The sequence below is a fragment of the Vigna umbellata genome, chromosome 6 (genome assembly GCF_029865625.1).
Source record: "Vigna umbellata cultivar VRB3 chromosome 6, Vumbellata_1.0, whole genome shotgun sequence".
Classification (NCBI taxonomy): Eukaryota; Viridiplantae; Streptophyta; class Magnoliopsida; order Fabales; family Fabaceae; genus Vigna; species Vigna umbellata.
Genome location: NC_142170.1, coordinates 33,143,876 through 33,157,825, shown reverse-complemented (window position 1 = coordinate 33,157,825; position 13,950 = coordinate 33,143,876). Strand labels below are relative to the sequence as shown.

The window sequence follows — 13,950 nt, the reverse complement described above, 5'->3', positions numbered from 1 at the left end:
CTGGTTTTGGTTAAACCAACGTTCAATTGGAAGAACGTGTCACAGGTTGCCACATGCACACCAAACTCTGATTTAGAAGATTCCAACGTGACAAGTGGCGTGTGTGCATGCAGAGTTTAGTGCGTTTTAATGTTTCAGAGAATGATGAGCGTGGTGCTTCGTGCACGTCAGACAGAATTTTGATCAGATTAGGAAGTGGGTTTTAAATGGCTGGGAATGAGGTGGCAAGCATTAAGGGTGAGGTGCCAGGATTAATTTAAGCTAATTATTAAGGATCTCACAATCACTCATTATTTAAGTTAAATGATTTCATTTATTATTTAATTGTGTATAAAAATTTAAATGGTTGTCTTTATTTTTATTTCTCTAAATTTTATTTTTTGTTTTGAAAACTTCTAACATCCCATAAATACAGTAATAAACCATACAAATAGAATAATCACATTAATTAACATATCAAAGGGAGGTGTTATGAAAAATGAATGCATAAATCATTCACGAATGCATAACATAAACAATACAAGTTCTGAAATGTAAATAAACAGGAACGCATCACACAGTGAAAGAAAGTAAGGCAAGGTTCAAATCTCACAAAGATAAAATCTGTCAAAACTAGTTCGAAACTCACATTTCATGTAAAAACTATTCAATTCTATTAAAAGAAATTGTAAAATCTAGCTAGAAACTATGAACTCAAATTAGAAACTCAATAAATCATTCACAATCAAGAACTAAAAATAGTAGACAAGTAATCAAGAACTAAAAAATTCTTTCCATATCCCTCAACCACTGATCCACTTCATCCGGGAGACCTTTTCCATTGAATTTGGCAGGGTGGTGTTGTAGGAAACTCTCCAAACTCCATTCAACAGCAGGCTGAGCAGCGTTGGAAGATGACGCCCCTGCCGTGCCCCTGGTAGCGGCAAGGATGTCCATCAGTTGCCTCTGCGTCGCTTCTGTGTTGGCGCGAGCGGCCTCCATACTCTGCATGGCGTTATGATTTTGCTGCATCAGAGTAGCGTTTTGCTCCATCAACGTGACATTCTGTTGCTGTAGCCTATCAATTACGGATTCCAACAACCTGGTGTTGTTGGACGTATCAGATTCATTTGGTTGTGGAGGAGGGGGAAGCCTAGGAGCCATTCGTTCTCTGGAACAGAGAAAAACGAGTGTTAGTCATGTTCAAAGAGTTGAGAAATAAATCGTTAAACACATATTAAGCACACAGCAAGAACACAGTGTACCCATAACCTACAATGTCCTTTAAGGAACAAAACTGCTCTAATACCAATAAATGTAACATCCCAATAAATAGTAATTACCATAAATTAGAACTAATCACATTTACAGAATTAACAGTGCAGTCTTAAATTACAGCAGCTAATAACAGCCGAACGTACAAAAATATACAGGGTTCAAAATCTATCTACAAAACTCCAAGTTCTGGACGAACGGCTTTCCAAAACTAAGTAACCGAACGTCCCAAAATACAATCCAGAACTACTGACTGCTACTAATAAACGAGCGCTCTATTGTTCGGCTTTAACCTCTACTTCAACCAGATTGGCATCCTCCAAAATTTCTTCTTCCAGCATTTCTTCAAGTGGCACCTCTCCATCTGCTCACATCCACACGGATGATCATTGCATTGACAAGACGGATGTACATAAACAGTAGACAACACAAGGAATTGCAAGGGTAAGCTTAGGTAATTTAATTCATACAACTCACATACAATTTAACATAAGGAATTTACATACAAGACATACAACAATGAACCAGCATAGAATAAATTATCCAACTCTCATAAATACGACCGTCCGGACTGTATGAATCCATGTAACCACAGGCGTTCGTGCACTCGGGTGGTGTGGTAACTGGAAACACTCATCAGCTGCCACCCGAGGTTAGCCCTATCAGTCCAAAGTACTCAGTAGGACTAGGACCTCCTGCCATTCCCTCACATGACCTACTCCCCTCTACATAAGGACGAGCACTCACGGAATATCAGGATGAACAGCCATCAGTGATTTTACCATGGTCATACCATACAACTTATCACATTCAGATCATAGAGACGTTCCTCCTTGGAACGCTCGTTCAAAATCCACTTTCAATATTTCACCCAAAATACCGTTCGCACGTCTTAGTCTTTCCTCTTATTCACATTTTTATGCTTTATTCCACTTTCATAAAATGACGCACGTTCATCCCTTTTCAAAATAAGGACGAACGTTATCAAAGTACAGAGAAATCCTCGTTTCTGAACAAAAGAAACGAACCCCAGTCCTCTGACGGACGTTACGAATACTTAACTCAGTAAAAGGGAATTGACTCTAGAAGTTCTGAATAATACTTAGAATAATTGAAATACAATGACTCGAGGTCGAATCCAATGGACAACAATTTCTTTAGATAAATAAACCGAGCGTGATTTAATTCAAGATACAACACCGCCAGTCAATGGCCGAACGTCAACTAATATTTTTGGACGAACGCTATTTACGTCCGTTCAGGAATCGAAGATGAGGGCGAGCGTTCAGTATAAAACCGAATACTACTTAGGACGAACGCTAGATAGATGACCGAGCACTAACTAGAACGAACGCTCGATATAAGACCGAGAGTTCATTTGGACGAACGCTTAATATCAGACTAAGCGCTACCTATAACGAACGCCGGATTACAAAACCGAGCGTTACTCATATAACTTCAATTTATAGCGATCGTTGGACACCACTAGGATGAGCCGAACGCTCAAACCTAGCCTTTCACAAGAAGACGCTCGTTTTTAAACAGAATCCTTTCCAAATGAAAGAATTCCTATTCTAAGTCATTTTCAGGGGAAACCGAACGGTATAAGACCGTTCAATGACGAGCGCTCATTATCAAGCAAAGACTATTATATTTTCCAGATTTTTATCCACAATAACTTCACATTTTTCATACGGTTCATAGCTTATAATTTATCTTCACCATAAATCTCATACATTACAGAATTCATATTATCATTCATACCTTACAGAAATTATCCCTTTTCCAATTCATACGTTCCATTCTCAACATACAGTTCAAACAATATCACTCATATACATCCAGTACAACCATGCTCGTTCATGCATACTTAAATATCAAATATTTCATACATTTCAGACATCCAGTATACTTCATGCTTTCATACCCATCATACAAGTATTAAATTAAATTACTAAAGCTTCCCTTACCTGGTCTAGCAGTGAACTCCCTAAGCGAGTGCTTTTTAACTTGTCCAAATATGGTTTCCTACCCTCAACTTGCTTCTCAAGTGCTCCACTAAATCTAACCAAAAGGAACATAGGAGAACTTAGTTTCTATTCTAACATGCAGCTGTATCAAGGTCCGCATGCAACCCAGAAAAGGGTGTTTAGAGTTGGAGAACTTATCGGTTCAGATCTCAGTTCTGTTCGGTTCAGAACGATGCTTACGGTGCAGGGAATGTTTCTACGGTATCTGAAATGGAATCGGAGGAGATGACGGTGAGTTATCTTAGAGAGAAGATGAAGAAGTTTTAGAGAGAAGCTGGAGAAAAATGGGGTCTGAGATTGAAGGGAAGAAGATGAGTGCAGAAGAGAGAGGAAGGGTTTTCCAGAAAAGTTCATTTTGTTCCTTCCCACATCCGCACGAACGTGCGTCTCCCCTGTCGACACCTGTATCCCAATTACTGACTCCCATTCTATCTCGGTGACACTTGGCAGTGAGTGGCAGAGTTATGAATGTGCGTTTTTAATGCACTGCAGAGGGGTTTCCATACATAAATTTTGATTTGACAAGGTGTTTATCAGCATTAATTTTCCAGGGTCCCACACCGAACGCTGCCGATGAACACCAAACCTTATTAACCGAGCTCCAAGGACGAACGCTCGAGATCAAGTCTAGTCGTACGTTACCTCAGACGAGTACTTCCTGAGGATTAACATCATCGAGAACGAACGCTCACAAACACAATTAAACCAAGGTCGAACGTCCAAGATCCAAACCGAACACTTAAAGCCGAACGCTCAAGATTGCTACCCAAGAGTTCCATGTTAAGAACGAACGCTTATACCCACTAATATCTCAATACTGAACACTCAAATCAAACACCATTAATCCGGACATGATAAGGACGGACGTTTTCATACTCAGTCGAACCCCTAAGTCCCTTTGCCGAACGGCATTAAAAGAAGCCTGACCGAACGACATAAATCAGCAGCTAACCGAACGGTGCTTAAATCAAAACTTAACCGAACGCTAAATAGTCACTAATACCCCAAGGCCGATCGCTCAAGATTCAACACTTAAGAATAAGCAACTTAAAAACCGAACGCTCACTTATACCCACAAACGGAACGCTCATTTAGACTCAAAAACCGAACGCTCAATTATACTTAAAAACTGAACGCTCTCTTATACCAAAAAGCGAACGCTCACTTATACCCAAAAGCGAACGCTCACTTATGCCCAAAACCGAACGCTCACTTGTACTCAAAACCGGACGCTCACTTATACTTAAAAACCGAACGTTCACTTTTACCCAAAACCGAACGTTCAGGATTCAAACCTAAAATTCTATTTTTAAGAACGAACGACTGCAATCGCTAATACTCAGTACCGAACGCCCAAGATTACTTCATGTGGATGCCAATTTAGGGACGGACGCTCAAGTTGAAACCTGGATTACCAATTGCTAACGAACGTCTAGAATCCTGGCCGAGCGATTCAATCGAACAGTGTTAAATTCACACTTAACCGGACACTACTAATTTAGGTTTCAACCGAACGGTATTTAAAATAAGCCCTGACCGAACGCTAATATCACTATTACAAACCAAGGACGAACGTTCTAAGTTGGCTCATTCGGGCGGACGCTCAGAACAATAACCGAACGTTCAGAAATTGGACGACCACTATTTGGTCGAGCACTGTTTGAACGGACGTCCAATTTTGATTCACCAAAATTGGACGTACGCGCTTTCTGCAGAAATTCTGCAGAAAAGCACCAAAGTCCAGAAAACCCAGAAAACCTCCATTTTCATCCCCTTCTTCCCAGATTTGCATCAAATACAGATTATTTCAACAATTAATGAAATAAATCAAACTCCCCTTACCTCTTGAAGACTTCCATGTAAATTTTGGGATCTAACTCCTCCCAGACGTGCAGATCAAGATCTCCTTGCAACCTCAACAATTCTTCACCTCCTCTCACCAGATGCCCAACCCAGATCCACCTCTCAGGCCTTCTGAAGTTGGTACAGTTCCCATGGGTGCTCTTTGGACGGGGTGTTATCCTAAATGTATTATTACAATATTTTAAATTTTGAATTTTAAAGGGTAAGTTTTTGGGATGTTACAGTAAAAGCCAAAAAAATCAATTCGGACGAAATTTAGTATTTACAGCTACCCCTCTTTACTTAGATTTTACTAGGATTTTACTAGATAATATGACGAAATTTAGTATTGACAGTTATCAAATGTTATTTGCTTTCTCATATTTTACGTGATTACAACAAGGGAACAATTATAAAACTGGTTCCATTCTACCTAGTGTTATTTTGAATTGTGACAAACACTCTTTAAAATATTATAACATATGTAATCCTTGGATAAAAATAAAATACCAGTATTTTCTGATGTCGTTTACTTGTAATTCGTCGTCATAACCTGCTCTCAATAACAGGCGACCCGAGCCGTCTTCCATCGCGACTTCAGACCTATCTCCCCGACTCCTCAAGGACTAACGAGTAAAAACATCGATACTACGCGTAACGATGCACTATACTCAACACGAGCCGAAGTCATTTCATTGGGCGAGACATTCACCTCCTCGCGTAGAAGAAGGTGACACTCGAATCTCAGTCTCACGCGTGAGACTAGCAAAAATGCTCAAAAGACAAACGAAGTTACAAGTAAATAACATAGTGTATGTACCACCTCCAACAGAATAAACATGCTCAATCACGAATTCGTACATATTCTCAATAATATGTATAAATAAACCAATATTGGATCAAGGAAATAACCAACAATTCTCAATAATTGTTTCAAAATACTCCCATGGATTCATGCATTATTGCCGAACGCTATTTCCAACTCTGATGCTGTCTGAACGAACGTTCTGGAATCAATCATCATCAAAGGCCGAACGCTGCCGATGAACACCAAACCTTATTAACCGAGCTCCAAGGACGAACGCTCGAGATCAAGTCTAGTCGTACTTTACCTCAGACGAGTACTTCCTGAGGATTAACATCATCGAGAACGAACGCTCACAAACACAATTAAACCAAGGTCGAACGTCCAAAGTCCAGAAAACCCAGAAAACCTCCATTTTCATCCCCTTCTTCCCAGATTTGCATCAAATACAGATTATTTCAACAATTAATGAAATAAATCAAACTCCCCTTACCTCTTGAAGACTTCCATGTAAATTTTTGGGATCTAACTCCTCCCAGACGTGCAGATCAAGATCTCCTTGCAACCTCAACAATTCTTCACTTCCTCTCACCAGATGCCCAAAAGAATGCAGCACCAGAGATTCCAATGCATCACCACCTATGTCAAGTATTCATCAGTAGAAATCAGAATAAATGTAAAGTCTCAGCAGCTCAATGAAACATACCAAGGAATTTAATTAAGAAAGCTACCTGCATAGAGATTGGTTCTGTAGGAAATCACACTTATACATTTATTCTACAACTAAATACAAAAGTGATATCTAATAACAAAGTAACTATGCACACGACTTCAAAACTACTTAACTGAACTCATATTTGCGTCATTTGGGAGAAAATATAAAATCTTGACTATATATATATATATATATATATATATATATATATATATATATATAAGAAACTGAATGAAATCAAGAAAAACAGGACATAACATAAGTACTCATACAAACACCAATTAAAAACTAACTACCTCATTTCTACAAGTTTCACAACTAATGAAAGCTAGAAAAAAAGTTAACTACTAAAATTGATCACAGATTCGAATTTTAACCTATTCACTAAAATCTATCAACTAAAACTATGCAGAATTATGAGTTACTAAACCAAGGGAAATATAACAAAAACTATCTCAACAAGTTCTAATTGGTAAAAATTAATGTAGAAAGCTTAAAAACAATACAAACAAATACTAAACAAAAATTCACTATGCAAAGTTGAATTTAAAACTAATCTACAAAATATAAATTAGAATGAACATATAAAATCTGATCAAACCTAATACTACTATAATACTCTAAACAACAACTAAGCAATTTCAAATTCATCTAACTAAGTTATGACTACAGGTACTTACAAACTTGCAACTAAAAATACAAAAACTAGCTTATGCCTAGAATAATGCTACTGAACATATCAAAGACATTTTAAATAATCAACTGAGCTTAGCAAACACGTGGTAATAAATACAATATATATGAAGATATCCCAAAAAAGATATTCCAATGCATCACCACCGATGCCAAGTATTCATCAATAGAAATCAGAATAAATGTAAGGTCCCAGCTCAATGAAATAAAAATAGACATAAAAATAATAATAAATACTCAAACCCCAAATACAAGCAAATGTCAACACATGAATGATGCAGAAAACTCCCACGTGTAGGGTAACTACTTCCAAGCGAGCAGCAAAATTAAGATGGAAAAAACACAGAAAACAGAAGGCAAGGGAATCCAAAAAAAAATTTACCTCTATGCTCATAATTCATTTTGTTGGATTGGCACCCTGCAAACCAGTATATATGAATTAAGCTCAAAAGAACAAAATGGTAGAAAATAAAAATATTATCATATCATATGCAAAAAAACAAAATATCAAAACATATAAACAAGGATTCAATATGCAAACTTATGTACAAAAGGGGAATCTCTCATATGCTAAGCACTTCAACTCATGACACCAAGCTTTTGAATCAACTAAGAATTACCTAAGGAAAAAAAGATTAATATATTACCTGTAGTGTTCAACTGAAGATTTAGTCACAATTGGTGCAGATTTCTTCCCGCGATAACCCATGTCAAATTCTTCATCAATTATCCAAGAAGGCTGCCAAAGGAGTTAGAATTAATATGTTGAAACAAAAGAAAGGTAAACTTTGTGGACAAAATAAAGGTAAACAAAAATCACGTGCTCCACTTTTGTTGTTTCTGGACAACTTTGTGCTCCTTTAATTCAATTCTTTTGGTCTGATTTTCAATCCTGCACACATATATCACACAGCTTAATATTCTCTTGCCTAAACAGATTGCAAGATACAATGCACAAGATAAAGAATTCTCCCTTTCCCGGTCTTGCACAATTGACGTGGAAAATGGATCCTAGTTGCACTCAATTTTAAATCTTGTGCACTAACCTTCCTATTTTCATCAATCCAAAGCTGCACAGATATTTAAACTTCAATAAGTAGGGTATCGATTCAATACTATCACTTAAGACCTAAAACCGAAGCAACAATTCAAAACAAAGGTAAGTTAGACAACTTCCCTATTTGGATGGTTGTTTCTAGCCTGCTCCAAGCTCCACACTGAGGTGTTGTTGCTGTTGTCTACTCAGAAATACTTGAATCCAATTAGACTCTAATTGAGATGGAACTAAATGGAAATGAAGAATATAAATCAGCAAACAAATTTAAAAAATTGGAAGTGAATGTCGTAGTAGTAAACAATTTTAAAAGTTGAAGTAAATGCAATAGAAATTTTCTCTTTTGTTATCTTGATTGCGCTCCAGTTTAAGTAATCTGCACAAGAAACAATTAGCAAGTCAGTTACACTAAACTCTCTCAATTTGCCAATAGACTTAGGCCAAGTTAGCCTCACAAAACATAATAAAAATTTGATCTCCGACTGAACACAACTTTACATTGAACAAAACATTAGTAGGACAAACAATTGATAAAACTACAACTCTGTATATAGCTTATCTCAAACAAACAAAATAAATGACAAAAATAATGAGAGTGCATGATAAAAATGTCAGAGTACTAGCATAGATAGACAATAATCTACCTTGGGAGTTGTAAAACTCGAGTTTCTGCTTGAGTAAATCCAAACTGCTAAACATCCGGAGCACAGGTTCGAATCCGCATTTGCTTTGACCCAATGTCTGTAATAACATAAGTAACATCAACAAAATCATCAAACCTTTGCAATAGAACAATTGCACAAAAAACATGATACTTGGGCCCAAGCCCATCAAATAATTAAGGTCAAATACTAGAAGCTAGCCAAGGAAAGCATAATTGCAGGCAATGAAGGTGCACCAGTGCAAGGTCTAGGAGTGCTTAGCCCATCTTCACTTTAAAGCACGTGTATATCGTGCTCATTCTAGATCTTTAGCACCCACCTTATGCTTGCACACGTGGCATTAGATCCACATTTGTAGGAATCTTTTAGCACCGTTGATACCCAAAATAGGAGCTGAATTCCTTCTATAAATTCACTCCTAGATCTCCTTTGTAATCACTTTTGAAGAATATTGAGTTTTACTCTGCTCATGCATTTTCAGCACCTTAAACTCTGTCCAAAAGTCATTCCAATGAGCTTCCCTTCTTCATCTAGCTTCCTTCCAGTGGAAGGCCGCCTGAGCTAGCTTTCAACCTCCCAAACAACTCTTCAACCATCACTTATACAACTGATTTTCACTCTGCATCTCCGCTGCCCATCTCTGGTTTCCATTTTCCGCTGCATTCAACCTGTCACTCTTGCTGGAGCAACTCATCAAGTGGTATTCAGAGCCTAGGTTCTGCATCACGCTCCAGCTAAGTGTTCTTCCCATTCCATACTGTCATAAACACTTCCTTCGTGTTTTTCTTGAATCTGTGCACTGTTTCCTTAAGTTTTTCAATTCCAGTAGATTCCATTGTGTTGATTCGTTTGTTCCAGCTTTTAATTGCTTTATTGTTCATCATTTCAATCGGATCAATTCATTGATTTGAGTCTTTTAATTTTTTTTTAAAATCTGCATTGTTTTGTCCAGTCATGTGATTTGCTTGAATTTTGTCAAAAATCCTGAGTAATTTTGGTGCCTGGATAAATCTGTGAAACTGGATGTGTTTTTCAATAGAAGCACATCAGATGAGCAATGATTAAAGAGCTCAAGTGCATCTTGAATTCCATCACAGTGCACTGCCAATTGATGTAGTTTTTGAATCTGCTTTAAATTTTCTGAACTACAACGTGTGGAAATTTGCTTTCTGGTTGTGTTTGAATTCTTGGACTGCGTTGTGTGCATACCATATGAACATTGTATTGTCTAAGACAATAAAAACTGGTTGCACCAGTCAGCAGAATCCAGAATTCATTGCTAGAGCAGTTGGACCGAGCTGCACACACTTTGATTGAGTCTTTTCCTGATTTTTGAATCTGTCCAGCTTAGAACTCACTTCTGGACATCTCTTAATGCATTTCTAGAGTCTTGTTCAAGTTTAATTTGCTGTCCTGGAGTCATAAAAGTTGTTTACAGTTTTGTTTGAATCCTCAGCTGAAGTTTGGTTGGTGAATTGGTAAAATTTGGTGTTAAAAGGCAACTGAACTAGTGAAATTTTGATTTGCTAGCATTTAGCCTCTGCTGGCAGCTTGCACAAGTCATATTTGGTAAACTAAAGTTGCTCGAACCATTAAATTGAAAGTCCAAACACGTTTGTGCAAATTGACCATCTAAACCACCAATTTTCAACACTTTTTCTGATATAAGTTGCAGATTTTGAAAATTCAGAGTTTGGTATGATTAATGCATCAGATTCAATGTTAGATTGGTAGCAAAAGCTTGGTTCAATTGAATTAAAAGAAGTGCACAATTCAAATCTTACCATAAACTGCACTGTAAAAAGCTGTTTGAACCTGTACTAAGCAAATTTGAAAACTCTGATGCACATTTTTCAGCCTTCTGCCAGGCATTTTGTCAAACACTTTGCCTAGTTTAAATTTGGGTTCGAATTGATCATAGCTGCAACTTATCTTTGTTTCTTGCTTTTCAAATCCACTCTAGATCCTTTCCTAAGTTCATTTTGAGTGCCACCATTTATTGGAAACATTGATTTAAGTTGTTTGAAAATCCTGCACATAAGCTGTTTGATAAAACTACAGTTGTGCATTCTGGTTTAACAGTTTTCGGGCAGCAGCAGTGTTGATTTTCTGGCTTAATAATTGATTATTGGTGGTTTGTATGAGCTCTATGTTGGGTGCAGAACTATCTCAAAACGTCCCACAACACTGGTAGCATCTTAGGGAGTGGATTGGAGCAAGGAAAGATCAACCTTGGGGCTGATTTTTGGTGCACAGAACCACGTTCTTCACTGGTCTGCATAAAATCTGGTTGCTGCAACAGCAGCATATTTCACTTAGCAGCTGTGAGATTAGTGTGAATCAACCAAATTCACTTCCTTTGAGAGAAGCCAGAGCTGCACACCACTTTTACTTTCTATTCTCTTGATTGTTTGATTTCTATTTCTTGCAAAAATACTTGTAATTGGCCATTAAATAAGTGACTTGGAAGAATTCACAAGTGTTCTTCCATCACTTGCAAACTTTGCTTTTAATTGTTCATATAAAATTGGTAGACAGTGAGTGTGTCTTGGATACAAAGTTCCAAGCCTCACTTAGGAGATCTCACTTCTTTCAATTTTTGGAAGCGCATAGGCCAAGTCTTAGAAGTCCGCATTTAGGGTCTAGTTTTCTTTGAGTTTGAGTGTGTCTTTAAACATTTAATGAATTTAGAGGTAATTTTGATTTAAAGAGTTTTAGTAAGTAACTAGGGATATATTTGGCAAGGCAAGACTTCGTATTTAAGCAACCTATACGGTTCACCTCTCTTACCTGGAATATTGTCCTCAAGTGAAAAAATTCTAGTCTTTACTTCAAGAAAACTTTTAAGTTCATCAAAATGTCTGGAAGACAATCCCCTAGAATTAGTGATCCTCCCAAAGATCAATTTTCATTCCAAACTCTCGTCAATCAACTCAATGAGATTGAGAGAAAAATAAGTCAAGAAAAAGTCCAAAGAGAGCTACATAGTGCCATGGTTGAAAATGAGTTGAAACTTTTGAGAAAGGAACAAGTCCGAAATTAGGGAGAGAAGTTATAGTGGAGAGTCCCAATATGAACAAGAGGCCTTAAGAGTAGGAGAATATTATCATCAACCTTCTTCATCAAGAAGACATAGGAGGGAATTTGAAAATCCTCCTACCCTTAAGGAAGTTAATGTAGTATTGCCTCATTTTCATGGAAAAGATAATGTTGAGGCTTACCCAGATTGGGAAATGAAGGTAGAGCAAATTTGTGCTTGCCATCAAGTGGGAGAAGAAAGAAAAGTCTCTCTTGCTACCCTAAGTTTTCAAGGATATGCAATGCACTGGTGGACTGCTACAGTCCAAGAGAGACTAAGACAGCGACTTCCTCCAATAAAACATTGGAATGAGCTTACAAATGCCCTTCGGAAAAGGCACATGCCCTCCTACTACAAAAGAGAACTCATGGATAAACTCCAAAATTGCAACAACAGTCTATGTCTGTTGAAGAAAGAAACTAAGTAAAATTACCTGGATAAATTCCATCTTCATTTTTCATGAGGAGTTCACACATGCCATAAAACACGATCTAGGATGTTAAGGAGTGAAAACACTGCACAAATAAAAGAAACATCAGAATCAAAAAAATTAGGATAATAATTTCAACCAAAGAAAACATTTACCTAAAAGCAAACAACTCCCAAACTGACTTTGCATTAGGCATCTTTAGGAATGTCTGACGCATATTCTTTGTTAGTCAACAGAATATAATCTTTTTGAATTTCTGCGTGAAATCAAAGGTTAAAAATATTCAAAGGCAAGTTATCTGCAGTATAGTATAGAAAAATATGATAGGAACATACTAAATTTGTATTTTTGGGAGCCTTTCAGCTTCTCAAACAATCGCCCTTCATCCATAGCCTTTGCCCGTAAACTACAAGTCTCATAATTTTCCCATAGATAAAAAAAGAAAGGAAAAGAAAAATCAACCTTAATTATCCCAAATGCATGCAAGCAAGAAGACAGTATTTAAAAATCAAAGTATGCAGACAACAATTGTGACAAATCTCATTCATAGACAGGACATCAAATTGCATACATCATACAAATCCTGAATGGCCCTAAAATGAAGGTGGAAAATTGCATAACCCACCGGTCCTAGGATATGAGGTGTTTCGGTCTCTCTCTATAGTATGTCAATATAAGAATAACCTCAGACTTCAACATCTAGGTGTTTAACTCTCAACACATTATGCAAATTTACCCTATCATAAACTTGGAAAACTTCTAATCGCACCAATTGAATTAGAAATACACTCGAGATCAATAGGACTGCAATCAAGGCTTGTAATGTGGCCAAGGTATAGGTGAGGTAGAAAGAGATAAAAATCAAGTCCAAAATCAAAGAGAGGTGTTATGAAAAATGAATGCATAAATCATTCATGAATGCATAACATAAACAATAAATGTTCTGAAATGTAAATAAACAGCAATGCATCACACTGTGGAATACTTGAATGAAAAGATGAAAAGATATCTCTACCATAATGTTTTGATTTTATTTGTGCGCCTCATCCTCTTTCGGAAACTTAAATTTCCGTTTCAAAAAAATCTACAAAATACAACAAGTAAGCAATGTTAAAAAGAAAACAACCACAACAACAAAACCATTAGTTGAAGCAATTCAAACTTTGAGAACAAATTTGAACTCAAATGGCAGAGCACTAAGTTCTAACCTTTAAGGCCTAAGTCTTATGTCTTAGTATACTAAGCCCTAATCCCTAATCATACTTTGACCTAAGCCTTTAAGCCCTATGCCCTATGCCCTATGCCCTATGCCCTATGCCCTATGCCCTATGCCCTATGCCCTATGCCCTATGCCCTATGCCCTATGCCCTATGCCCTATGCCCTAT

General features: G+C 37.2%; 1 protein-coding gene across 2 annotated transcripts; it reads right to left on the bottom strand.

Moving 5' to 3' along the window:
• Nucleotides 1-581: 581 nt before the first annotated feature.
• On the bottom strand, nt 582-8,720 carry LOC148197284 (uncharacterized). 2 transcript variants are annotated; one of them, XM_088093298.1, is made up of 6 exons: nt 7,722-8,720; nt 6,425-6,570; nt 6,239-6,254; nt 5,637-6,163; nt 5,127-5,306; nt 582-1,150 (listed from the first exon to the last, which is right to left on the bottom strand). In XM_088093298.1, exons 4-6 carry the CDS (start codon nt 5,714-5,716, stop codon nt 760-762), a joined length of 651 nt encoding a protein of 216 aa, XP_087949424.1. In that variant the 5' UTR covers nt 5,717-6,163; nt 6,239-6,254; nt 6,425-6,570; nt 7,722-8,720; the 3' UTR covers nt 582-759. The 2 variants fall into 2 exon arrangements, with proteins under 2 accessions (XP_087949424.1, XP_087949423.1); XM_088093297.1 differs by having other exon boundaries at nt 5,637-6,254; nt 7,722-7,947.
• Nucleotides 8,721-13,950: the final 5,230 nt, after the last annotated feature.